The 26,451-nt window shown below is 36.6% G+C and overlaps 1 protein-coding gene across 6 annotated transcripts in view; it reads right to left on the reverse strand.

Annotated features, from left to right (window-relative positions):
* The window catches only part of LOC106087095 (inositol-trisphosphate 3-kinase A), an 89,249-nt gene that overhangs the window by 14,919 nt on the left and 47,879 nt on the right, over window positions 1-26,451 (reverse strand). Inside the window, exon 1 of one of the 6 annotated variants that reach the window (XM_059368124.1) lies at window positions 15,659-16,116. The exons of the other annotated variants lie outside the window; for them this stretch is intronic. Coding sequence (XP_059224107.1) covers window positions 15,659-15,970 — 312 coding nt within the window. The 5' untranslated portion in view covers window positions 15,971-16,116. Of the gene's footprint in view, window positions 1-15,658; window positions 16,117-26,451 lie in introns of those variants that run through there. 6 annotated transcript variants of the gene reach the window in all.

The raw sequence follows: 26,451 nt of genomic DNA on the forward strand, positions 1-26,451 counted from the left end.
CACGATATATGTGAGCAGTCAGGCGTTTTCCCAAAAATAGAACTGTTGGCTGGGGGGTCCCGCCCTTGCTAGGATTCTTTGTACACCCAGATGGGTCTAAATTGAAAGGGACACCGGAGCAGTAGATTCGGGGAATCTTATAGGCTTTTGAACAGACGATGTCAATGCGGCAGCGCCTACTCTATCAGACTGTCACAATATATGTAAGCAGTCAGGCGTTTTCCCGAAAAGAGAACAGTTGGCTAGGAGGATCTCGCCCTTCCCAGGTTTCTTTATATATTCAGATGGGTCTAAATTAAAAGGGACACCGGAGTAGTAGATTTAGGGAATCTTATAGGCTTTTGAATAGGTGCAGCATATTTCAGGTGGAGGTCTTTCCAGTTCTAAAGCCTCTGGATACGATGTCATTGCGGCAGCGCCTACTCTATCAGACTGTCACGATATATGTGAGCAGTCAGGCGTTTTCCCGAAAAGAGAACTGTTTGCTGGGAGGACCCCGTCTTTCCCAGGATACTTTGTTCACCCAGATCTATATTGAAAAGGACACCGGAGCAGTAGATTCAGGGAATCTTATAGGATTTTGAACAGGTGGCGCATACTTCAGGTATTCGGAGGTCTTTGCAGTGCTGAAGTCACTGGAGACGATGTCAATGGGGCAGTGGCAGCTATATCAGACTGTCACGATATATGTGAGCAGTCAGGCGACGTTGAAGCCTCTAGCATGGAACCATGTAAGGTTGAAACTGGTAAGAAGATGCAAAAGGCTTCTTAGAACAATGGAAAATGATGTCAGTTTCTGCTGGGTCTGGAGCCATCCAAGCGGCTGACGAACTGACCAGGTATAAATCGCTGATTGGTGCAGATCACGCTACGCAATCAGTGAGCTCTTACCTGTGCGGACTTTCGGGAGTCCGCGGTCTACGATGACCGCGCCAGTGAGGTATAGGCTGTTGCTGTGGGTTTCAGGGTTGCAAAAGACCTGTGGCGAAAAGGACATCACTTATCCAAAAGTGAGGAAGCATGACTTCGGATTACTGACAGGACAAGTCATTACAACGTCAGATCTTCGACGTCGCGCTAGACTCAGAAAGAGGCAGACTTCTTCGGTAAGTGCGATGACAAAGTGTAGTAGGAGACGCTCGAGCACCTTTTGTGTCACTGCCCCACAATTGCTAGGAGAAGACACAGGATAATGGGTGAACACCACTTTCCGCTGAACGCTAAGGTTCAAATCCTGGCGACAACATCAAAAAAGTTTCGACAGTGGTTATCCCCTATTAATGCGGCCGCCATTTTTGAGGTGCTGTGCACTATTAAAACTCCCCTCCATAGAGGTGTCACACTGTGGCATACGAGGACCCTTATCATTGAGTTTACGACTGCACTCATTTATATGAGGTCGCATGACAATTGCGCCATCTAAAGATTCAAGAAATCAAGATCCGAGATCGGTTTATATGGCTGCTATATCAGGTTATAAATCGATTAAACCCATTCTAGGTTAGTTTATTGGAAGTCTCTTGAGTTCTTGAACCTCTAGAGGAGTGTTTCAGATGAAGTGTTTTCACGCAAATTTTCAGCTAAATCGCATGACAATTGCGCCCTCTATAGGCTCAAGGAGCCAAGTTTATATGACGATTTGGTCTAAACTCGGCACAGTTGTTGGAACTCAAGCTAGCTAGCTATATCAGGTTATGAACCGATTTTACCCTTGACAAAATTATTGGAAGTCAAAACAAAACACTTCATGTAAAATTTCAGACAAATCGGAATGATGCCCTCTAGAGGCTCAAGAAGCCAAGAGGCGAGATCGGTTTCTATGGCAACTGTATCAGGTTATAAACCGATTTAACCGATATTTGGCATATTTATTGAAAGTCAAAACAAAAGACTTCATGCAAAATGTCAGCTAAATTGCATGGCAATTGCGCCCTCTAGAGGCGCAAGAAGTCAAGATCCGAGATCGGTCTCTATGGCAACTATATCAGATTATGAACCGATTTAACCGATATTTGGCACATTTGTTGGAAGTCAAAACAAAACACTTCATGCTAAATTTCAGTCAGAGGAAGTCAAGATTCGAAATCAGGTTGATATAGCTGAGATATAAACCGATTTGGACTATACTTGACACAGTTATTGGAAATCTAAAGTAAATATTTCATGAAAAATTCAGCCAAATCGAACAAGAGTTGCGCCTTCTAGAGACTCAAGCAATCAAGATCCGAGAACGGATCCTACTTAGACTATATTTGGCACAGTTATTGGAAGTCAAAAGAAAATACTTCATGCTAAATTCAGACAAATAGAATAATGCGCCCTCTAGAGGCTAAAGCAATCAAGATCCGAGAACGGTTTATATCGCAGTTATAGCAGGCTAAAGAGCAACGAGGACCGTACTTCACATGATTGTTTTAAGTCATAACAGAACACTACGTGCAAATTTTCAGACAAATCGGATAGCATTTGCGGCTTTCAGGGACTGAAGACGTTAAATCAGGAGATCGTTTTATATGACAGCTATATCAGGTTATGAACCGTTTTAACTCAACGGCTAGCTTTATTGCTTCGAAAGATAGAGAACTTTCGACAGACGGACATGGCCAAATCGACGTTGAATGTCAAGACGATCAAAAATATGAATGTACTTTGTTGGGTCTCATTTCAATATTTCGATGTGTTACAAACGGAATTACGAAATTAGTTCACCCCCATCGTATGGTAGGGGGTATAAAAAGTAGTTCTTAAAGGGGATTTTTTGAGAGCTATAGGAAAGTTTAAAAAAAACCCCCACACATAAAATTCCGAAACATGCATGAAATCTTAATTTGAATCGATAGTACGGCCCATATTATTCAATGTTTGAAGATTATTTCATCCAAATGTTGACCGTGACTGCGCCTCAAATGGTCCATCCGCTTAGTCCAATTTTGGTAAACTCTTTTCAACATATCGGCCGGTATCTCACGAATAAATGCTTCAATCTTGTCTTGCAATGCGTCAATTGAAGCGAACTAGTCTGCATTCTCTTTCCAACATATCGGCCGGTATCACACGAATAAATGCTTCAATCTTGTCTTCCAATGCGTCAATTGAAGCGAACTAGTCTGCATGCTCTTTCCAACATTTCGGCCGGTATCTCACGAATAAATGCTTCAATGTTGTCTTCCAATGCGTCAATTGAAGCGGACTTGCCTGTATAGACATGAGCATTAACATAGCCCCACAAAAAATAGTCTAAAAGGCGTTAAATCGCATGATCTTGGCAGCCAAGAGACCGGTGCCGAACGTGAAATAAAATGTTTACCCAACTTGCCTCTCAATAAGTGCATTGTTAGGCATCTGTGTGACCGGTGCCGACTCGCCTCTCAATAAATCCATTGTTAGGCGTCTGTGTGGCATGTGACATCGTCTTGTTGAAACCACATGTAATGCAAGACAAGCTCTTGCATTTTGGAGAAAAAAAAAATTGGATATTATCTCACAAAAGAGCTCACCATTCACAGTTACGTTACGATTCGCATCATCTTTGAAGAAGTACGGTCCAATGATGCCACCAGCCTAGAAACCGCACCAAACTGTGACTTTTTCCTGGATGCATTGGTACTTCTTGCAACCTATTTGGCTGATCTTTACTCCAAAATCGACAATTCTGCTTATTTACGTACGCATTGCAATAAACTGTTCACCGAACTCGCCCCTCAATAAGTCCATTGTTACCCGTGCTGTGTGGCATGTGGCACCGTCTTGTTGAAATCACATGTAATGCAAGTCAAGCTCTTGCATTTTGGTCAAAAAAAAATTGGATATTATCTCACAGTAGCGCTCACCATTCACAGTTACGTTACGACTCGCATCGTCTTTGAAGAAGTACGGTCCAATGATGCAACCAGCCCATAAACCGCACCAAGCTGTAACTTTTTCCTGGATGCATTGGTACTTCTTGCAATCTATTTGGCTGATCTTTACTCCAAAATCGACAATTCTGCTTATTTACGTACGCATTGCAATAAACTGTTCACCGAACTCGCCTCTCAATAAGTCCATTGTTACCCGTGCTGTGTGGCATGTGACATCGTCTGGTTGAAACCACATGTAATGCAAGTCAAGCTCTTGCATTTTGGTCAAAAAAAAAAGTTGGATATCATCTCACAGTAGCGCTCACCATTCACAGTTACGTTACGATTCGCATCATGTTTGAAGAAGTACGGTCCAATGATGCCACCAGCCCATAAACCGCACCAAACTGTGACTTTTTCCTGGATGCATTGCTACTTCTTGCAATCTATTTGGCTGATCTTTACTCCAAAATCGACAATTCTGCTTATTTACATACCCATTGACCCACAAATGAGCTCTGATCATAAAATGGAAGAAGAGCGCGATGAACCTTCTTAACAGAGCACGCATTTCGATAATAAAATTCAATAATTTACAAGCCTTGATCGTTTGTAAGACTATTCATGGTTTAATTATAGACCAAACTGAAGATGTTTGACAGTGAAAGAAAACACGAAACGTGCGTAAGCTGTTTAAACCAGTGTTGCCAAAAAAGATATTAGCTAAAAAGTCACCCTTTTTATTGCAAATACTCTTGATTTGATGTTGAACTTCAGGATTGCGGCTCAGAAAAGTCTAACTCGAACATATTGGGTTGCCCAAAAAGTAATTCGGATTTTTCATACTTCAAACCGTTTAAGTTGTCCATTAAATCTCTAATGTTATATCTCGCCTACACTTTCTTTGTCTATGGTACATGTCTTAATGCAAAATAACGTGGGAAATTGAGCTGAAAAACGAACCCCACTCATATCAATTAAATGTTTTTTACTCCCAAATCCTTTATGGTTCAAGCAGTTGCTGCTTAATTTCCATATCAAAAAGCGTTGGCGGTTCCATTACTAGCACTTGACAGTCACAATGCCAACAATTGTAAGGCGAATGACAATTGAAGAAAAATTATTGCAGAGGCAAAAGTAAAACGCAAGAGCTATGTAGCTCTTTACAAGCAATTCAATTGCATGTCTAGGGGCCGCCAAGTCATTCTTCACCACATGGGCATGGTCCCCTATGTATGATGCTCTATGATGTTGGTGCTTTTCTTTTCATTTTCATTTTGATTTTTTGTGCATGTGGAACAGTATGTTGCAACTGTGATCTGTCTATGACGCTGTTGGTGCTGTTTGAAAGCTGGCGCTTGTGGTGTTGTAAGAAAAAATTTGTTATTATTGAAAATGACAGTGTAAATGCTTGCATGTCAGCTAGGCGACAGTCAATTGTCAAATGTAATGAAATGCCATATAGCAAACATTTTAACAATCACACACATGGCAAAAGAGGCAGCTTATGATCAAAGACAAGAAAGGGGGGCAAAAAGAGAGCTGAGATAGACAGAGGCAAGTGATCTGTAGTTGAGTGCATCCAACACAAATGACTTGCATGATTTTCATGCAACCAATTCATGATGTCCACTGGCATTGTTACACTCAAGACACAATGTCTCGGCGACAATGTCTTCAAATGATAAGCATCTTGTAAGGGCATTAATAAAGCAAAGGTTTATGAGCATGTTCATGTCAAAAGTAATATAAACTTGACATGAACATAAACTACCGTAAGATGCAACTCTTGCCTCCCAAACCTTAACTTTATGTTCTTCTTAATGGCAAAAACTTACATTTTTTCAATGACATCAATCAAACATGGTTTATTTACCTGCAAGTAAAGAGAAAGAAAACGTGTTGTTGATTAGTTATATAAGCACCATACTTGTGGTTACATTTTTTAATTAATAAGAAATCACTCGATGTACGTTTTAAAGGAATTAGCATTTTATAATACCTTGGGGTAATTGACGTACATTCATTATAATGGCATGGGCGACAACTTATTGTGGGATTTTCAAATGTAAAACGCAACTATTACAGGTTACAGAAATTAATTATAGTATTATTATTTAAAAAATAATGTTATAAATTAATTGTTGTTGTTGTTGTTGTTGTAAATAGAGGAGGAAGTGGATGGATTGATGTGTGTGTGTGTCAAAGTGTCACGGATATAAGATATCAGTTTGAGCGTACAAAGATCTTTCAAGTTGGATTTAAAACCAGTAGGGACCTGCACTCGACTGACCCAACTGCTTGATAAAAGCACTCCTTGTTTCGATGATATAATGGCGCAGTGGCAAACTATTTCCCATTCCATGGAAAATGCCGCGAAATCCGTACTTGGGTACCGAAAGCCTCCTCCAAAAAACCCATGGTACGACCAAGAGTGTCGAGATGCTACTGAAGCCAAGAATGCGGCATATAGAGCAACCCTGCAATCAGTAGCAACGCGCCAGATGAAGGAGGGGTATCGGGAGAAAAGGAGAGAGGAGAAAAGTCTATTCCGCAGAAAGAAAAAGGAAATGGAAAGACGTGAGTGCGAGCGAATTGAGATGTACAGGAGTCAAAATGAAGTCCGGAAATTCTACCAAAGAATTAAACACCAAACCGATGGCTTTGGTGCTGGCACATCCTCCTGCAGAGACAAAGAAGGAAATCTGGTAACTGACACAGATAACATGCTGAGGATATGGAAAGCACATTTTATCCAACTGCTAGAGTCCGCCGTTGGCGGCGAAGTGGATACCGCAGAACCAATCAATGATAATGGTATAGAATGTTTACCTCCTAGTCAGAATGAGGTCCAAGTAGCAGTAACCCGACTAAAGAACAACAAGGCAGCAGGAGCCGACGGCTTACCCGCTGAACTATTGAAGACCGGAGGCGACACGCTGATAAGGCGTATGCATCAGCTTATCTGCGCAATCTGGCTAGAAGAACGCATACCCGATGATTGGAACCTCAGCATACTATGTCCCGTACACAAGAAAGGAGACAAGACGGAATGTGCCAACTACAGAGGAATAAGTCTCCTCGCCATCGCATACAAGATACTCTCGAGCGTACTGTGTGAAAGATTAAAACCTAAAGTCAATGAGATAATTGGGCCCTATCAATGCGGCTTTAGACCAGGTAAACCCACCCTAGACCAGATATTCACACTGCGCCAAATCCTGGAAAAGACCCGAGATGGACAAATCAACACCTACCACCTCTTTGTTGACTACAAAGCCGCCTTCGATACTCCTTTACGTTCAAAGATATTTCAAGCCATGTCTGAGTTTGGTATCCCTGCAAAATTAATAAGACTCTGCAGGATGACACTTGCTGATACGCGTTCCTCAGTAGGAAAGAATCTCTCCGAACCATTTAATACCAAACGAGGTTTCAGACAAGGAGACAGCCTATCGGGTGATCTCTTTAATATCCTGCTGGAGAAGATTATACGAGATGCAGAAGTGAATAGATATGGCACACTAATCACAAGAGGGCACATGCTACTCGCCTATGCCGACGATATTGATATCATAGGTCGGTCACCGGAAGTAGTAACTGCAGCCTTTGAAAGAATCGAAAGAGAGTCAGTGAAAATGGGTCTGGCAGTAAATGGAGATCAGACGAAATGGATGGTTTCAACTCCCAAAAAGCCTTGCACAACCGAGCAGATAAAGAAAATGGAGAAAGTTGGGAACCACAACTTTGAGACAGTCAGTAACTTTATCTACCTCGGCACCGCCGTAACCGAAACGAATGACACCAGTTTTGAGATAAAGCGAAGAATAATACTGGCAAACAGATGCTACTTTGGACTAAGTAGGCAGTTTAGCAACAAGGCCACCTCTCGACGGACGACGACTACACTTTACAAGACACTGATACTACCCTTGCTGTTATATGGTTCTGAAGCATGGATACTTGTGAAAGCAGATGAGGCAGTGCTTGGAGTATTTGAGAGAAAGATTCTTCGTGAAATATATGGACCAGTTTGCGTTAACGGAGAATATAGGCGACGTATGAGCCACGAGCTGTATGAGCTGTATGACGACGATAGCATAGTTACACGCATCAAAATACAACGGCTGCGTTGGCTAGGTCATGTTGTTAGAATGGATGAAGAAGCTCCAGCAAAGAAGTCTTTTGAAGGCAAACACGGTGGTACACGCAAACCGGGAAGACCAAAAGCCCGATGGAAAGATCAAGTTGTGGGAGACACCTCGAAACTTGGTGTCAGAGATTTTAGAATGAGCGCAGAAGATCGAGGCGCTTGGAACGCTATTCTACGTTCGGCTAGTGGAAGAAATATTCTGTCATAGCCAATTAAAGTAAGTAAAAGTAAGGGAAAGGCAAAAGTCGGGCGGTGTCGACTATATAATTCCCTACACCTACTCTATAAGTACAAAGTGGGAGCTAAATCCATCTAATTCTGAACCAATTTTGATGTACCTCAGCGGGTGTTTTCAGATGGGTTTGCTTTTCGAGCAAATATGTTCAAACTGCGATACACATGGGAGCTATATCTATCTGAACCGATTTTGACCAAAATTCTTAGATGTTGTGGTAGTCGTCGAAGAAAGCTTGGTGTACTAAGATTGGTTTGGTGCTGTGGCTCTAGAAGTGAATATCGGGCGATATACATATATGACAGCAATATCTAAATCTGAACCGATGTCTCTGAGATTCACCAGTAATACTAAGAGCATAAGAAAATCCTACCTGTCAAAATTTCGAGAGAATCGGTTAACAAATGAGCACTTGATTGCAATATTTCTCAAAATCAGACGAACATATATATGGGAACTAAATCTAAATCTGAACCAATTTCGACTTAACCTCATAGCTATTGTAAAAGTCGTCGATGAAAACGTTGTACAAAGTTTTGGGAAGATTGTTCAATAAATACGCTTGCAGTGGCTTTAGAAGTGCAAATCGGGCGATATGTATACCGGAAAGCGTTGTGCACAATTTTGGCAAAATTGGTCAATAAATACGCTTGCAGTGGCTCTAGAAGCGAAAATCTAGCGATATATATACATGGCTGCTATATCTAAATCTGAACCGATTTCCTTGAAATTCACCAGTAATGTTGAGAGTCAAGAGAAAACTCTTTCTGCCAAATTTCGGTACAATAAATTAAAAAATATGCACTATATTGCTATATTTCTCAAAATCGGACGAATATATATATGGGAGATATATCAAAATTTGAACCGAAACTTTATAAATTTTGTAAAAATTGTCTAGGAAAGCGTTGTACAAAATTTTGGCAAGATTGGTTTAAAAATTCGTTTTCAGTGTCTCTAGGAGCGGAAATCTGACGATATATTGGGTTGCCCAAAAAGTAATTGCGGATTTTTCATATAGTCGGCGCTGACAAATTTCTTCACAGCTTGTGACTCTGTAATTGCATTCTTTCTTCTGTCAGTTATCAGCTGTTACTTTTAGCTTTAAAAAAATTTGTAAAAAAAGTATATTTGATTAAAGTTCATTCTAAGTTTTATTAAAAATGCATTTATTTTCTTTTAAAAAATCCGCAATTACTTTTTGGGCAACCCATACTGTGATTTTTTCGCTATTATCTTTTTGGCAACACTGGTTTAAACAACTTACGCATGTTTCTTGTTTTGTTTCACTGTCAAACATCTTCCGTTTGGTCTATAATTTAACCACGAACCGTCTTACAAACGAACAACGCTGGCAAATTATTGAATTTTATTATCAAAATGCGTGCTATGTTAAGAAAGTTAATCGCACGCTTCATTGTGTTCAACGACGAAGCTCATTTTTGGCTCAATGGGCAACTTAATAAGCGGAATTATAGATTTTGGAGTGAAGACCAGCCAGAAGCATAGCAAGAGCTAGCAATGCATCCGGAAAAAGTCACATTTTGGTGCGGTTTATGGGCTGGTGGCATCATTGGGCCGCACTTCTTCAAAGATGATGTGAATCGTTATGTAGCTGTGAATGGTGAAATGGCGATATGGAGTGAAGACCAGGCAGAAGCATAGCAAGAGCTAGCAATGCATCCGGAAAAAGTCACATTTTGGTGCGGTTTATGGGCTGGTGGCATCATTGGGCCGCACTTCTTCAAAGATGATGTGACTCGTAATGTAGTTGTGAATGGTGTAATGGCGATATGGAGTGAAGACCAGGCAGAAGCATAGCAAGAGCTACCAATGCATCCGGAAAAAATCACATTTTGGTGCGGTTTATGGGCTGGTGGCATCAATGGGCCGCACTTCTTCAAAGATGATGTGAATCGTTATGTAGCTGTGAATGGTGAAATGGCGATATGGAGTGAAGACCAGGCAGAAGCATAGCAAGAGCTACCAATGCATCCAGAAAAAGTCATATTTTGGTGCGGTTTATGGGCTGGTGGCATCATTGGGCCGCACTTCTTCAAAGATGATGTCAATCGTTATGTAGTTGTGAATGGTGAGCGCTATTGGGGGATAATATCCTACTTTTTTTTGCCTAAAATGCAAGAGATTGACTTGCATGGCATGTGGTTTCAACAAGACGGTGCCACACAGCACGCGTAACAATGGACTTATTGAGAGGCGAGTTTGGTGAACATGTTATTTCACGTTCAGGACTGGTCAATAAGCCGCCTAGATCGTGCGATTTAATACCTTTAGACTATCTTTTGTGGGACTATGTTAAAGCTCATGCCTTTACAGCCCGCTTCAATTAACACATTGGAAGACAACATTGCAGCATTTATACATGAGATACCGGGTGAAATATTAGAAAAAGTAAGCCAAAATAGGACTAAGCGGATGGACCATTTGAGGCGCAGTCACCATCAACATTTGCATGTAATAATCTTCAAACATTAGACCGTACTATCGAATCAAATAAAATTTTTTTTTGGAAACTTTCCTATAGCTCTTAAAAAATCACCCTTTGTTAGTCTTGATTGTCATAAAAATCGAAGACGATCTAGCCATGTCTGTCCGTCCGTCTCTCTGTTAAAATTACGCCAAGTCTTTTGTCCTAAGCAGGTTAAGTTCGAAGATGGGCTATATCGGACTATATCATGATATAGCCCCCATAATAGACCGATCTGCCAATTTAAGGTCTAGAGCTCATAAAAGGCGCATTCAGCTTTTCGACATCCATCGGATAAACCGATCTCTTGATATTTATTGTCCGATTTTACTATATTTTGGGACAGTGTTAGGCCCTTCGATTTCCATTTTTATATGGCTTCGATCGGTCCAGATTTGGATATAGCTGCCATATAGACCGATCTCTCGATTTAAAGCCTTGAGCCCATAAAAGGCGCAATTATTGTCCGATTTCGTCGAAATTTGAGCCAGTGAGTTTTGTTAGGCCATTCGACTTCTTTTTTCAATTTGGTTCAGATGGGTCCAGATTTGGGCATAGCTGCCATATAGACCGATCTCTCAATTTAAAGCCTTGAGCTCATTAAAGTCGCAATTATTCTCTGATTTTGCTAAAATTTGGGACAGTGAGTTGTTTTAGGGCCTTTGACATCCTTCTTTAATATGGCCCATATCGGTCCAGATTTGGATATAGCTGCCATATAGACCGATCTCTCGATATAAGATCCGAAATTTGGGACAGTGGGTTGTGTTAGGCTTTTCGACATCTTTCTTCAATGTCAGATTAAGATATAGCTCTCATATAAACCGATCTCCCGATTTGACTTCTTGAGCCTCTGAACCTCTGTTGGTTCAGATGGGTCCAGAATTGGATATAGCTGCCATATAGACCGATCTATCGATTTAAAGCCTTGAGCCCATAAAAGGCGCAATTATTGTCCGATTTTGCCAAAAATTTGGGACAGTGAGTTGTTTTAGGGCCTTCGACATCCTTCTTTAATATGGCCCATATCGGTCCAGATTTGAATATAGCTGCCATATAGACCGATCTCTCGATTTAAGATCCGAAATTTGGGACAGTGGCTTGTGTTAGGCTTTTCGACATCCCTCTTCAATTTCAGATTAAGATATAGCACTCATATAAACCGATCTCCCGTTTTGACCTCTTGAGCCTCTGTCAGCAGGAATTTTCATTCGATTTGACTGAAATTATGCATGCAAAGTTCTGTTACAATTTCCAACAACTGTGCCAAGTGCGGTCCAAATTGCACTATAACCTGATATAGCTCCCATATAAACCGATCTCCCGATTTGACTTCTTGAGCCACCGGAAGCCATAATTTTTGTCCGATTAGGCTGAAAATTTACATGCGATTTTTGGTTACGACTTCCAACAACTGTGCTAAAGAAGGCCAAAATCTGTCTATAACTTGATATAACTCCCATGTAAACCTGTCTCTCTATGATCCTTGTTCGGTTCCTAGAAGCTTTAAGTTTTGCTGGTTTGGCAGAAGTTTGGTATGTATGGGGTTGCCAAAAAATGCATTTTTAATAAAACTTAGAATGAACTTTAATCAAATATACTTTTTTACACTTTTTTTCTAAAGCAAGCTGAAAGTAACAGCTGATAACTGACAGACGAAAGAATGCAATTACAGACTCACAAGCTGTGAAAAAATTTGTCAACGCCGACTATATGAAAAATCCGCAATTACTTTTTGGGCAACCCAATAGAATAAAATTATGCCCCACAACAAAATTTATTTTGTATAAATTTTTAGCAGAATCCATGGTGGTGGGTTCCCAAGATTGGGCTCGGCTGAACTTAGCACGCTTTTACTTGTTGTTTTTTTTTTTTAATTATGACATAGGTTTTTTTTGCAAGGTCACATATTGTCAGTGTGCATTTTTTTATTAAGCTGTCCCCATATGTGTGTGAGCCATTAACATTTTTTAAAAAATATCTTTTGATTACTTTTAGTCACTTTTTAACACTTCTCAATGTTAATTACATAAACAATTACTCATGCAAGGCTATGCCAAGGAAATTAAGATGAATGATGGGTAATAATTCAATTGATAATGATCCGAATTCCCAAAAACAGAGTTGTTTCATATGTACGAAAAAAAAAATGCATTTCTGCCTTGGCTTGAGAATTTTGATACAAAATATTTTTGTATACCCTCCAGCATAGGATGGAGGGTATATTAATTTCGTCATTCAGTTTGTAACACCTCGAAATATAAGTCTAAGACCCCCCCCCACTTTAAGTCGATCCAGCCTTGTCCGTCCGTCGGTCGAAAGCACACTAACTTTTGAAGGAGTAAAGCTAGGTGCTTGAAATTTTGCACTTATACTTCGTTTTAATGTAGGTCGGTTGGGATTGTAAATGGGCTTAATCGGTCCATGTTTTGATATAGCTATCATATAAACCGATCTTGGGCCTTGACTTCTAGAGCTTCTACAGGGCGCAGTTCTTATCCGATTTGGCTGAAATTTTGCTAAAGTGTCTTGGTATGACTCCCAAAAACTTTGCCAAGTATGGTGTAAATCAGCCCATAACCTGATAAAGGGTGATTTTTTTGAGGTTAGGATTTTCATGCATTAGTATTTGACAGATCACGTGGGATTTCAGACATGGTGTCAAAGAGAAAGATGCTCAGTATGCTTTGACATTTCATCATGAATAGACTTACTAACGAGCAACGCTTGCAAATCATTGAATTTTATTACCAAAATCAGTGTTCGGTTCGAAATGTGTTCATTCACCGTAACGTTGCGTCCAACAGCATCTTTGAAAAAATACGGTCCAATGATTCCACCAGCGTACAAACCACACCGAACAGAGCATTTTTCGGGATGCATGGGCAGTTCTTGAACGGCTTCTGGTTGCTCTTCACTCCAAATGCGGCAATTTTGCTTATTTACGTAGCCATTCAACCAGAAATGAGCCTCATCGCTGAACAAAATTTGTCAAAATTTGAACACATTTCGAACCGAACACTGATTTTGGTAATAAAATTCAATGATTTGCAAGCGTTGCTCGTTAGTAAGTCTATTCATGATGAAATGTCAAAGCATACTGAGCATCTTTCTCTTTGACACCATGTCTGAAATCCCACGTGATCTGTCAAATACTAATGCATGAAAATCCTAACCTCAAAAAAATCACCCTTTATATCCGCCATAAAAACGATCTCCCGATTGGACTTCTAGAGCCTCTAGAGGGCATAATTCCTATCCGTTTTGACTGAAACTTTGCACGACGTGTTTCGTTATGACTTTCAACAGCTGTGTCGAGCATGGTTCAAATCGGTTCATAAACTAATATAGCTGCCATATAAACCGATCTTGGGCCTTGACTTCTGGAGCTTCTAGAAAGCGCAATTCTTATCCGATTTGGTCGAAATTTTGCACGAAATGTTCTGTTTTCATTTCCAATAACTGTCTCAACTATGGTCTAAATCAGTCAATATGCTGATATAGCCGCCATATAAACCGACCTCCCGATTAGACTTCTTGGGCTTCTGGAGGGTGCAATTCTTATCCAATATGGTTGAAATTTTGCATATGGTATGACTATCAACAACTGTTCCAAGTATCGTCTAAATCGGTATATAACCTGATATAGCTGCCATATAAACCGATCTCCCAGTTTGACTTTTTGAGTTTCTGGATTGAGCCATCATTACTCGATTTGCCTGTAATTTTGGAAGTAGTGTTTATAACCTATAGAAGGTGGTGTTTATACCCCATAGGAGAAGAACTAGACCCATTGATAAGTATACCGATCGACTCAGAATCACTTTCTGATTCGATTTAGCCATGTCCGTCTGCGAGTCCATGAAATTCTTGTAATCAAAGTGCAGGTCGTATTTGTTTTCCAATTATCACGAAATTTAGCACATATCATTTTTTTGGCTCAAGGACGAACGCTATTGATTTTGGTAAAGATCGGTTCAGATTTAGATATAGCTCCCATTTATACGTATCGACCGATCTGCACTCAAATGGCCGTAGTAACTACAATTTTCAATCGATCTGGACAAAATTGGGCACAGATTGTTTTTTTGCTGATCTTAACATATTTGCAAAATTGTATCAAAATCGGTTCAGATTTAGATATAGCCCCCATATATATGTATCGCCCGAATTGCACTTAAATGGCCGTAGTAATTACAATTTTCAATCGATCTGGACAAAATTTGGCACAGATTGTTTTTTTGCTGATCTTAACATATTTGCAAAATTTTATGAAAATCGGTTCAGAGATAGATATAGCTCCCATATATATGTATCTCCCGATTTGCACTTAAATGGCCATAGTAGCTACAATTTTCAACCGATCTGCACAAAATTTGGCACGGATAGTTTTGGTACTGATCTTAACATTTTTGCAAAATTGTATCAAAATCGGTTCAGATTTAGATATAGCTCCCATATATATGTATCGCCCAATTTGCACTTAAATGGCCGTAGTAACTACAATTTTCAATCGATCTGGACAAAATTTGGCACGGACAGTTTTGGCACTCAACCTAATATAACTGCAAGATTTCATCAAAATCGATTTAGATTTTTTCTATAAAACTTGTTTTTGCTTTTTGTAATATTCAAAATAATCTTAAAATATGTTTTTGAACTTTTTAGTTCAATAAATTTTTTCTTTTTTTACTGTTTTACCTAAAATTTTTCACTTTCGTTTTTTTTTTATTATCGAAACTTTTAGTTTTTTTTTTTGCATTTTCTCCTCGCATATCTTTACCCATTGTTTTGTCTTAACATCTTGAATTTGAATTTTGATTTATGTGCTGTTTTTTTTTTTTAATTTTCAAATTTTTATTTGCATATTTGTTGGGGTTGTTTGTTTCGCTTCTGGTCCTTTGTTTTTTTTTCATGTTAACCTTCTTGATGTTGATATTTACCTTTTCTGTTTTGGCAAAAAATTCACACGCCACATGCGATGAAGATGATGATGATGTGTGGGATGTTGATGATGATGGGGTTATTAGCACCGGCGGATTGACAACATATTTGCCATGACTGCGAAAACGTTTGCGCACGAATGCAAATGAGGCAAAACAATTCCGGACACGGCGTGGCGTCTGGTAAATGGAGTTTTCTTCAGTTTGACAAGGAAATGCCAAAGAAGGGGTTGATGGATACAAGGTGCTTACGGAGTTGGCGTGTGGCGGGGAATATTTGGAAAATATTTGTGAAGTTTGTGTAGAAGACATGGGCGGAGCATGGAGTTTTTTGGGGAAAGACCCAAGCGTCAATTCTAGGATATTTTGCAAGTTTCTGGCAATGCCAAGGTTATTTTTTGTTTTTATATCAATTTTCTATGAACACTAAGGGAGCAAGTTTTTTAAAATTGAATTCTGGATATGAAGTTTTTTTAACATTTTTTAAAAATTTCGAACATTTTTTTCACTTTTTTTTTTTCAATTTTTACTTGAAATATAAAATAAATTATTGTCATTTAAGAGCTGAGGTGGTTATAACCTTAAATGATCTTTTAAAATAAAAAAAAAAAACATTTTAAACTGCTATTTTTCGTATTCCATATAAAATTTTTTTTAAATTTTTTCCGAATTTCCACTTTAGCGTTATCGGATTTTTTCTACATTTTATCGCTTTAAGTTAACAACTCACACTGATTATGGAGAGCCTTGGTGCATTTGCTGCAAGGTAACGCTAAACGTCATTTGAAATGGTTTACTTGACTGTTTGGCTGGCTGGGACTGCCTGTCTTGGTCGTTTTTGGATTTGGACTGGTGTGGATTGCAACTTGTCATTGTAAATAAGACATTAAACACGCTGCCATTTGTGTTGGCTGGTGAAAATTTCGCTAAGCTCCCCTTTTGTGGAGGTTTTTTTTTTTTTCATTAAAAATTATGATTGTTTTAATTATTATAATAGCTAAACGGATGATGCTGATGACGTGCAAAAAGCTTGCTTCGTGCCAGAGAGCCACAAAAACAAAAAAAAAAAAAAACAATCCACAAAAGAGAGTAAATAACTCCCAAATGAAATGGCATCTGTGAGATTTATTTCGAAAACCTCCAACCGATGCTCTAGACAATCTGTGGCGTGTTATTTTTATAGTTTTTTGTTTTGTTTTTGTTTTTTAGCCGTTTCATGTGTTGACGTGCCTGCTTCGTATAATTTATGATGCTTTTGGGAAACTTTGAACGATGACGTTTTTCCTCAAAGATTTTGCTGTTCAAAGTCTTGATAGCTCAGGCAGCTGTCCCAATGTGGAGATGTTGAATTAATAATGGGAATCTATGAACAAGAAATGAGTTGGGGAAGGGGAAAACGGGATTAAAAATAAATAAAATCCACAATAATTTCGAATTTTATTTTTATAAAAGAAGCCAAAACAAGTAAACAGGTGCATCAATCGATTCTGCTAAAAATTTATACAAAAATTGCGGCTTGTAAGGGCTCAAGACCGTATTTGGCACAGTTGTTGGAAGTTATAACAAAACACTATACGCAAAATTTTAGCCAAATCGGCCAAAAATTGCGGCTTGAAAGGGCTCAAGAAGTCAAATCGGGAGATCGGTTTATATGGGAGCTATACCAGGTTATAGACCGATTTGAACCGTAATCGATACAGTTATTGGAAGTCATAAGAGTACACTATACACAAAATTTTAGCCAAATCGGCCAAAACTTGCGGCTTGAAAGGGCTCAAGAAGTCAAATCGGGAGATCGGTTTATATGAGAGCTATACCAGGTTATAGACCGATTTGAACCGTAATCGACACAGTTATTGGAAGTCATAAGAGTACACTATAGGCAAAATTTTAGCCAAATCGGCCAAAAATTGCGGCTTTAAAGGGCTCAAGAAGTTAAATCGGGAGATCGGTGTATATGGGAGCTATATCAGGTTATAGACCGATTTAAACCGTAATCGACACAGTTATTGGAAGTCATAAGAGAACACTATACGCAAAATTTTAGCCAAATCGGCCAAAAATTGCGCCTTGAAATGGCTTAAGAAGTCAAATCGGGAGGTCGGTTTATATGAGAGCTATACCAGGTTATAGACCGATTTGGACCGTACTTGGCACAGTTATTGGAAGTCATAACAGAACACTACATGCAAAATTTCAGCCAAATCGGGCTAAAATTCCGGCTTCCAAAGGCTCAAGAAGTCAAATCGGGAGATCGGTTTATATGGAAGCTATATCAGGTTAAAGACCGATTTAAACCGTAATCGACACAGTTATTGGAAGTCATAAGAGAACACTATACGCAAAATTTTAGCCAAATCGGAAAAAAATTGTGGCTTCCAGGGGTTCTGGGGGCTACATCAGGTTATAGACCGATTTGGACCGTATTTAGCACAATTATCGGAAGTCATAAAAGAACACCGCATGCAAAATTTCAGCCAAATCGGAAAAAAAATTGTGGCTTCCAAGGGCTCAAGAAATCAAATCGGGAGATCGGTTTGTATGGGAGCTATATCAGGTTATAGACGGTGCCACATGCCACACAGCATGCGTAACAATGGACTTATTGAGAGGCGAGTTTGGTGAACATTTTATTTCATGTTCGGAACTGGCCAATTAGCCGCCTAGATAGTGCTATTTAACGCCTTTTAAATTTTTTTTTATGGGGCTATGTTAAAACTCATGTCAATACAGACAAGCCCGAAATTTGGGACACTGAGTTGTGTTACGCCCTTCAAAATTTTTCTTCAATTTGGCCCAGATCGATCCAGATTTGGATATAGCTGCCATATAGACCGATCTCTCGATTTAAAGTCTTGAGCCCATAAAAGGCGTATTTATTGTCCGATTTCATCGAAATTTGGCCCAGGAGGTTGTATTAGGCCATTCGACATCTTTTTTCATATTTGGTTCAGATCTGCCCAGACTTGGATATAGGTGTGATATATACCGATCTGTCGATTTGAGGTTTTGGGGCCATAAATGGCGCATTTATTGTCCGATTTCGCTGAAATTTGGGACAGCGACTTATGTTATGCTTTTCGATGTCCGTGTCATATATGGTTCAAATTAGTCTATATGTGGATATGGCTGCCAAAGAGGCCAAAATTTTGTTCTACAAAATTGAATAGTGACTTGTATTTATTAGACCACTCAATGTCTGTGCCGAATTTGGTCCAAATCGGACCATATATCTATATAGCTGCTATGGATGCAAAGGTTAGGTTAGATTAGGTGGCAGTCTGCCTTCAGATTCACTTAGACATTTTCATCCATTGTGATACCACAGGAACAGAAGAAGGAAGATGCTATTCCTCCTGCTTACATGTCGCTATAGGCATATCCACATATTCCAGTGTCCCTTGAGTGTAAAAGGTAGCACCTAGTCTCGCAAGCTCGTCTGCTTTAGAATTCCCTCGGATATATCTGTGGCCCGGAAGCCAGAACAGGTGAATTTTGAACTGTTCAGCCATCTCGTTGAGAGATCTGCGACAGACAATGCAAAATTAAAGTCTAGTTAGCTTTCAATAAAGGTTCCATGTTTGAAAAGTAGTATGTAGACTTGGTGGTGTAGGGTATTATGTAGAAGGTTCCGCCCGACTTTTGCCTTTCCTTACTGGTTTCTTATTTAATTTATTTCATTAAGTTATATTAATTTGTTTTTATTTTCATTTTGTTTTGTTTATTTTATTTTATTTTATTTATTATTTTATTTTATTTTGTTTTGTTTTATTTTATTTTATTGTATTTTATTTTGTTTTATTTTATTTTATTTTATTTTATTTTATTTTATTTTATTTTATTTTATTTTATTTTATTTTATTTTATTTTATTTTATTTTATTTTATTTTATTTTATTTTATTTTATTTTATTTTATTTTATTTTATTTTATTTTATTTTATTTTACTTTATTCTATTTTATTTTTTTTTTATTTTTTTTTTATTTTATTTTATTTTATTTTATTTTATATTATTTTATTTTATTTTATTTTATTTTATTTTATTTTATTTTATTTTATTTTATTTTATTTTATTTTATTTTATTTTATTTTATTTTATTTTATTTTATTTTATTTTATTTTATTTTATTTTATTTTATTTTATTTTATTTTATTTTATATTATTTTATTGTATTTTATTTTATTTTATTTTATTTTATTTTATATTGTTGTATTTTATTTTGTTTTATTTTATTTTATTTTATTTTATTTTATTTTATTTTATTTTATTTTATTTCATTTTATTTTATTTTATTTTATTTTATTTTATTTTATTTTATTTTATTTTATTTTATTTTATTTTACTTTATTCTATTTTATTTTTTTTATTTTATTTTATTTTATTTTATTTTATTTTTATTTTATTTTATTTTATTTTATTTTATTTTATTTTATTTTATTTTATTTTATTTTATTTTATTTTATTTTATTTGATTTTGTTTTATTTTGTTTCGTTTTATTTTATTTTGTTTTATTTTATTTTAATTTGTTTAGTTTTATTTCATTTTATTTTGTTTTATTTTATTTTATTTTGTTTTATTTTATTTTATTTTATTTTATTTTATTTTATTTTATTTTATTTTATTTTATTTTGTTTTACTTTTATTTTATTTTATTTTATTTTATTTAATTTTGTTTTATTATATTTTATTTTTTTTTTATTTTATTGTATTTTATTTAATTTTTTTTTATTTTATATTGTTTTTGGTTACATTATTTAATTTTATTTTATTTTTTTTTTCATTTTATTTATTTTTATTTTTTTTTTGTTCTTTCCTACTACCTGAGATAGTATTGGCAAGGTTTAGATTTTTTTTTTATTTTCATGAATGTCTGTTTATAAGGCAAAAGTTTCCTTTCTGTGATAAGCCTTTAGAAATATTTACACAGTCATAATTTCCTCCATTATAAATTTAATGACATCACAAACCTTTTGCATCCACGTTTATTTTAAAGTAAAAACGCCAACGACAAATCGGTCATTTGATATGTAAACACGTTTTGCTGTATATGGCATCATATACAACGTCATTGCAACCAAACGCAGCCATAACCATAAAGTCATTACTAGACGTCATTACATTTAAAAGGCCCACAAATTTTCCAGATTATTTTCCATTTCGTTTTCCCCATTATCATATGCTCATATCATACGAACTTTTAATTTTGAGTCTAAGCTGGAAAGCAAAAAAAACTAGTTAGAGCTGCTCAACATCAGACTAGGTCTGCTATGGTACATTGTTAGAGTTTTTGTTTTTGGTTTCAATGCCGACTTAAGTCATGGCGATGATCATCGCCTCTATCATTTCCAGTGACGTCAAATATCCAAATTAGCTAAAGCAACTTAAGTAGGCAACTTCCTAAACATTGCAAAACAAGCACGCTAAACTGCCAGCCAGCCAGCCATTCAACCAGCCAAACAGCGAGAGTAGCTAAGACAATAAGAAATGCTTAAAGCATTTAAATAAACAGATACTCATACCACTTGAACTAGAAACGAAAATATTAAACTACAATTGTATAATTATTAGCAGAGAATTTGTAAAGAAAACGGGGCATAACTTTTAAAGTAGCAGCCAACAGCAGAGGGTGGCTTTTGCTGTTCGTATGGGAAAAAATATAACAAAAAAAAAGCAAAATTCTGGTACGCGACAAGTAAATATTTAACACGTGTTTTACGAAATAAAAAAAAACACACATCAACAAATATTATACTTTATTAATTAATGATTTTCAATTAATTATCATCATTAGCACACTAATACTTATACACCAACACTAAATCGGTGGCAAATTAAAATGCCAAGCGTTATAAAAAAAGAATATACTTTTACAAAAAACCAAAAAAAAAAAAAAAATGAAATAATAAAATACTAATAAAAACCGGATATATATCCGGATATTTGAGTTTACTTCTTCCATGGAGGGTTTATAAATATCAAGATAAATCAATAAGTTCTTATGATGATTTGCAATAAAAAAATTGATTTAGGATGGCGATGGAGAAGAAGAAGTTCATTTTAGAATATAACCCATCTTACTTTCGAAGTATCCTTTGGAACGTATTGATATTGGCTACGGATATTAATATAACGTATACGTCATTATGAACATTAAAATAAAGTATACGCCACAATGAGCCACAATGTGTGAAATTTTGATTATAACCATTTTAGAATAACTCAAAATATCGATATTTACACTTGGTAAAGGGTAAATGGCGGGCTGGATATTCAGTATGTTTATAACCATCCGTCCCGCCTTTCAAAATCCCCTAGGGTTCGAACAACTAAAGCTGATAGTTTGAAATGTGGTTTAGAATTTTTTTCTAATTGCCTTTATTGCCAGATGTTGTATTAAAATGGCGTGTGAAATATTGATATGTGCAAATAACACAACTTTAAAATAATCGCATGTTTTAAAAATATAAAAACCTACAAAAATAATCGAATGTTAATGCTAATCTTATCTTTATAAAACTACGTCATTTGACGGCAACAATCAATCAAGCACACCTACTCAATCACAGACAAGCAGGGTTAGCGCACCCTTTTCAAGCGAACAAAGGCATTATTCCCTTATCAGCTGGAGCTGGTTTTGTATAAAATTTTTAGAATTCTTTACAATTTAAAGCAAGACCTCAAGCATAGCAGCCGGATTAAAAAATAAAAAAAAAAAAATAAAAAATAAAATAACATAAAATAAAATACATTAAAAAAAATTTACACATAGGGTGGAATTTGAGCCCCCGGTGAAAATAGGGTACTACATTTTGATATCCGAAGGTAGGGGCGAAATCCTTCTCCTTACTCCCAATTTCAAAAACAACAGATCCTAAGATGGGTGCACCGATTTAAGCGAAATTTTGTATGCCAACCTACGGTATCCCAAAAACACTAAATTGCTATACAATTTTGGGGGGGACGCCCCATCCCAAAGCCCATCCGAACGGACATGTTTTCCGATTGGGACAATATGGGTATCAAATGAAAGGTTTTTAAGAGTAGAGTACGAACTTGCCATACAAATTTCATACTAAGTGTCGGGGGGTCTGCCACCCTCAAAAACACCACCCAACAGGACACTTTTAGCGCTTTGGGCAATATGGGTATCAAATGAAAGGGATTTAAAAGTAGAGTACAAATCTAACATTAAAATTTGTTGGTGTCTGAGCAGGACATATTTACCGATTGGGACAATATGGAACTCAAATGAAATGTATTTGAGAGTTATATGCGAATATGGTATTAAAAATTGGGTCCAAGTACTTTGGAGGCCGCCCCAGGCCAAAAACTGCTCCAAACCTCAAAGTGAACCGATCGCGACAATATGGGTCTCCAATGAAAGGCATTGAAGAGTAGAGTACGAATATTGATATCGAATATTAAAAATTGGGTATAATTACCAAAGGGGCCGCCCCAAATCCAAAACCGTCCCAAGTGGCCATATTAGACCATCTTGACAATATGGGATTCTAATAAAAGATATTCGGGAGTAGATTACGGAGTTTGGAGGTTGCTTACCCTTCAAAACATCTCCCAACATGTGAGTATTTCTCAATCATGGCTATATGGAGTTCAATATATTTGGCAGTACATAAACAAATTGTACTGGGGAGATACATATGGTAGTAATAAACTTATTTTTCGCGTGGCGCTAATGAGGGTGCAGCAGAGCGGACTGGGTACAGCTAGTATATATTGTGACTCTGTAATTGCATTCTTTCTTCTGTCAGTTATCAGCTGTTACTTTTAGCTTGGTTTAGAAAAAAAGTGTAAAAAAGTATATTTGATTAAAGTTCATTCTAAGTTTTATTAAAAATGCATTTACTTTCTTTTAAAAAATCCGCAATTAATTTTTGGGCAACCCAATAATATCCTGTACCACAGTGGTGGTGAAGGGTATAAAAAAATAAAATAAAAAAAATCGTAAAAAGAGTGTCCACTCCGTTTTCATATATCGAACAACTAACAGCGTGTCCACCATGGATCACATTTAAAATGTTTTTTCAATGATTTTTCCAAATATAGTATACGAGGTACATCTACAGATGCATCAGAACCATACTTGTCATGATTATCAGAAGTCACAAAAAAACCACGTTTAAAATGTCTACCAACCAATTGCACCCCCTAGAGCTATATCAGATTGAAAACCTATTTAGATCATACATGGAAAGGCTTTTGGGAGACATAACAAAACTTAACGTTCAACATTTCGGTCAAGTCGGGTGGGAATTGGGCCTTTTTAAGGCTCCAGAATTGAAGATCTGAGATTGATTTTTATGGCAGCTACTATGTATATCAGTTTATGAACGAATTTGTACCATTCTTGAGACGGTTGTTGGAATCCAGAGCAAAACTTAATGTGCAAATTTTCATCTTAAGAAGTCAAGATCCGAGATCGGTTTGATCTATTGGGTTGCCCAAAAAGTAATTGCGGATTTTTCATATAGTCGGCGTTGACAAATTTTTTCACAGCTTGCTTTAGAAATAAAGTGTAAAAAAACGTATATTTGATTAAAGTTCATTCTAAGTTTTAAAAAATCCGCAATTACTTTTTGGGCAACCCAAAATATCAGGTTATAAACTGATTTGGATCATGCTCAGAATACTTGTTGGATATCAAAATAAAACATCTAGTGTAAAATTTCAGCCCAATCTGATAAGAATTGCGCCCTCTAGAGACAAAATCTGAGATCGGTTTGTATGAAAGCTATAGACAGGTTATGAACCTGCCATCTAAACCGATCTGCCGACTAGACTTCTTGATCTTCTAGAGGCCACATTTCGTATCCGATTGGATTGAAATTTTGAACGTGTTGTTGCCAATAACTGTGGCAAGTATGGTCGAAATAAGTCCATAACCTGATATCGACCTCCCAATTTGACTTCTTCAGCTTTTAGAGGGCGAAATTCGAACCAATTTGGCTGAAATTTTGCGAGTAGCTTTTTTCATCAACTGAGCCAAGTATGGTCTAAATCGGATCTTAACCTGATGTAGCTGCCTATATGGCAGCCGATCTTATAATTTGACTTTCTGAGCCTCTGGAGGTTGGTATTTTTGGTATGATTTCTAACAGCCATGACAAGTATGGTCCATATTGGTTTATAATTTGATATAGCTTTTCTTTATTTGAAAAAGTTATTCAAAGAATTTGTCGCATGTGATCCATTGAAGATTCGGCTCAGTCGAACTTAATGCGTATTTAATTGTCTTATATATTGGGTTGCCCAAAAAGAAATTGCGGATTTTTTTAAAAGAAAGTAAATGCATTTTTAATAAAACTTAGAATGAACTTTAATCAAATATACTTTTTTACACTTTTTTTCTAAAGCAAGCTAAAAGTAACAGCTGATAACTGACAGAAGAAAGAATGCAATTACAGAGTCACAAGCTGTGAAAAAATTTGTCAACGCCGACTATATGAAAAATCCGCAATTACTTTTTGGGCAACCCAATAAGATTTGCGGTTTTTAGCTACAACATTTTATATTTAATGTCTTAATTTGCAAACTTTACTTTTGATTTTTCTATTGTTTTCTATTTTCATTATGAATTCATGTCTCGCCTGCATACATCAAATTTCAAATGTTTAAATATAACAATTTACGTACTTTCCCAATCTCTCATCATCATCGTCATCATCACCATCAAATCACAAATCTGTTTTACCAATCTATATGCTTAGCTTTATGCCATTATTTCGTGTAGGAATTTGCCATGTTATTGTCCACAAACACCCCATTAACCGACATACTAACATTATTGACTTCATTCAAAACTAAGTCACGTTTCATGGTATGCTGTCGCTTAGGCCTTGTTGAGAACTCTAAACATGTCTGACATGTCTACGTATGAAAAATTACAATATGAACGCCATAGCTATAGTACGAGTATTTACTTATCGTAGGTATTAAATTAACATAACTATTTACAATGTCTTAATTAATTAATAAACAAGAGAGATAAAATCAATGATTTGGTGGGCGAAACTGGATTTTGTGGCAAATGCAAACAGCAAGTGCAACATTGCCCGCCACCAATGAGAATATGTTTGTAACAGAACTCAAAACACCAATTGGAATATAGTAAAATAAAGCCTACGCATAACATGTTTAAGTTTGTTAATGAATGATAAAATCAGTTTTAAGTAACAAGTCATTGATTGATAAAAAAACCAAAAATTTTAAAAAATATGATTATTCATTTTGTTGCTGAAATGCTATAGGAATTCAACGAATTGATTTGGGACTTGAGACTTCCAGAGGCAGCATAGATTACAATCTTTGTTATCTTGTTTCGCTTATCAAATTTCAAACTTAGCTTTTGTAAAATAAATCCGAAAAACCAATTACTATTTGTTTAGAATGTCAAATGTGGTTATAAGTACCATATTGCGTATGATTAACATTATTTTGTAGTCTATGATATTATAACGTATACGCCACTTGCCACTCATTTAATCGATCATCCAATTTGACTTTTTAAGCACGTCGACAGAATTTTAAGTGGTGATTTAGCAGAAATTTGGCATATTTAGTTTTGCTACGAACTTAAACTTGAATGGGACAGCCCCCATTGATATGTATTGGGTTGCCCAAAAAGTAATTGCGGATTTTTTAAAAGAAAGTAAATGCATTTTTAATAAAACTTAGAATGAACTTTAATCAAATATACTTTTTTTACACTTTTTTCTAAAGCAAGCTAAAAGTAACAGCTGATAACTGACAGAAGAAAGAATGCAATTACAG

The sequence above is a fragment of the Stomoxys calcitrans genome, chromosome 4, assembly GCF_963082655.1.
Source record: "Stomoxys calcitrans chromosome 4, idStoCalc2.1, whole genome shotgun sequence".
In the NCBI taxonomy this organism is placed as follows: domain Eukaryota; kingdom Metazoa; phylum Arthropoda; class Insecta; order Diptera; family Muscidae; genus Stomoxys; species Stomoxys calcitrans.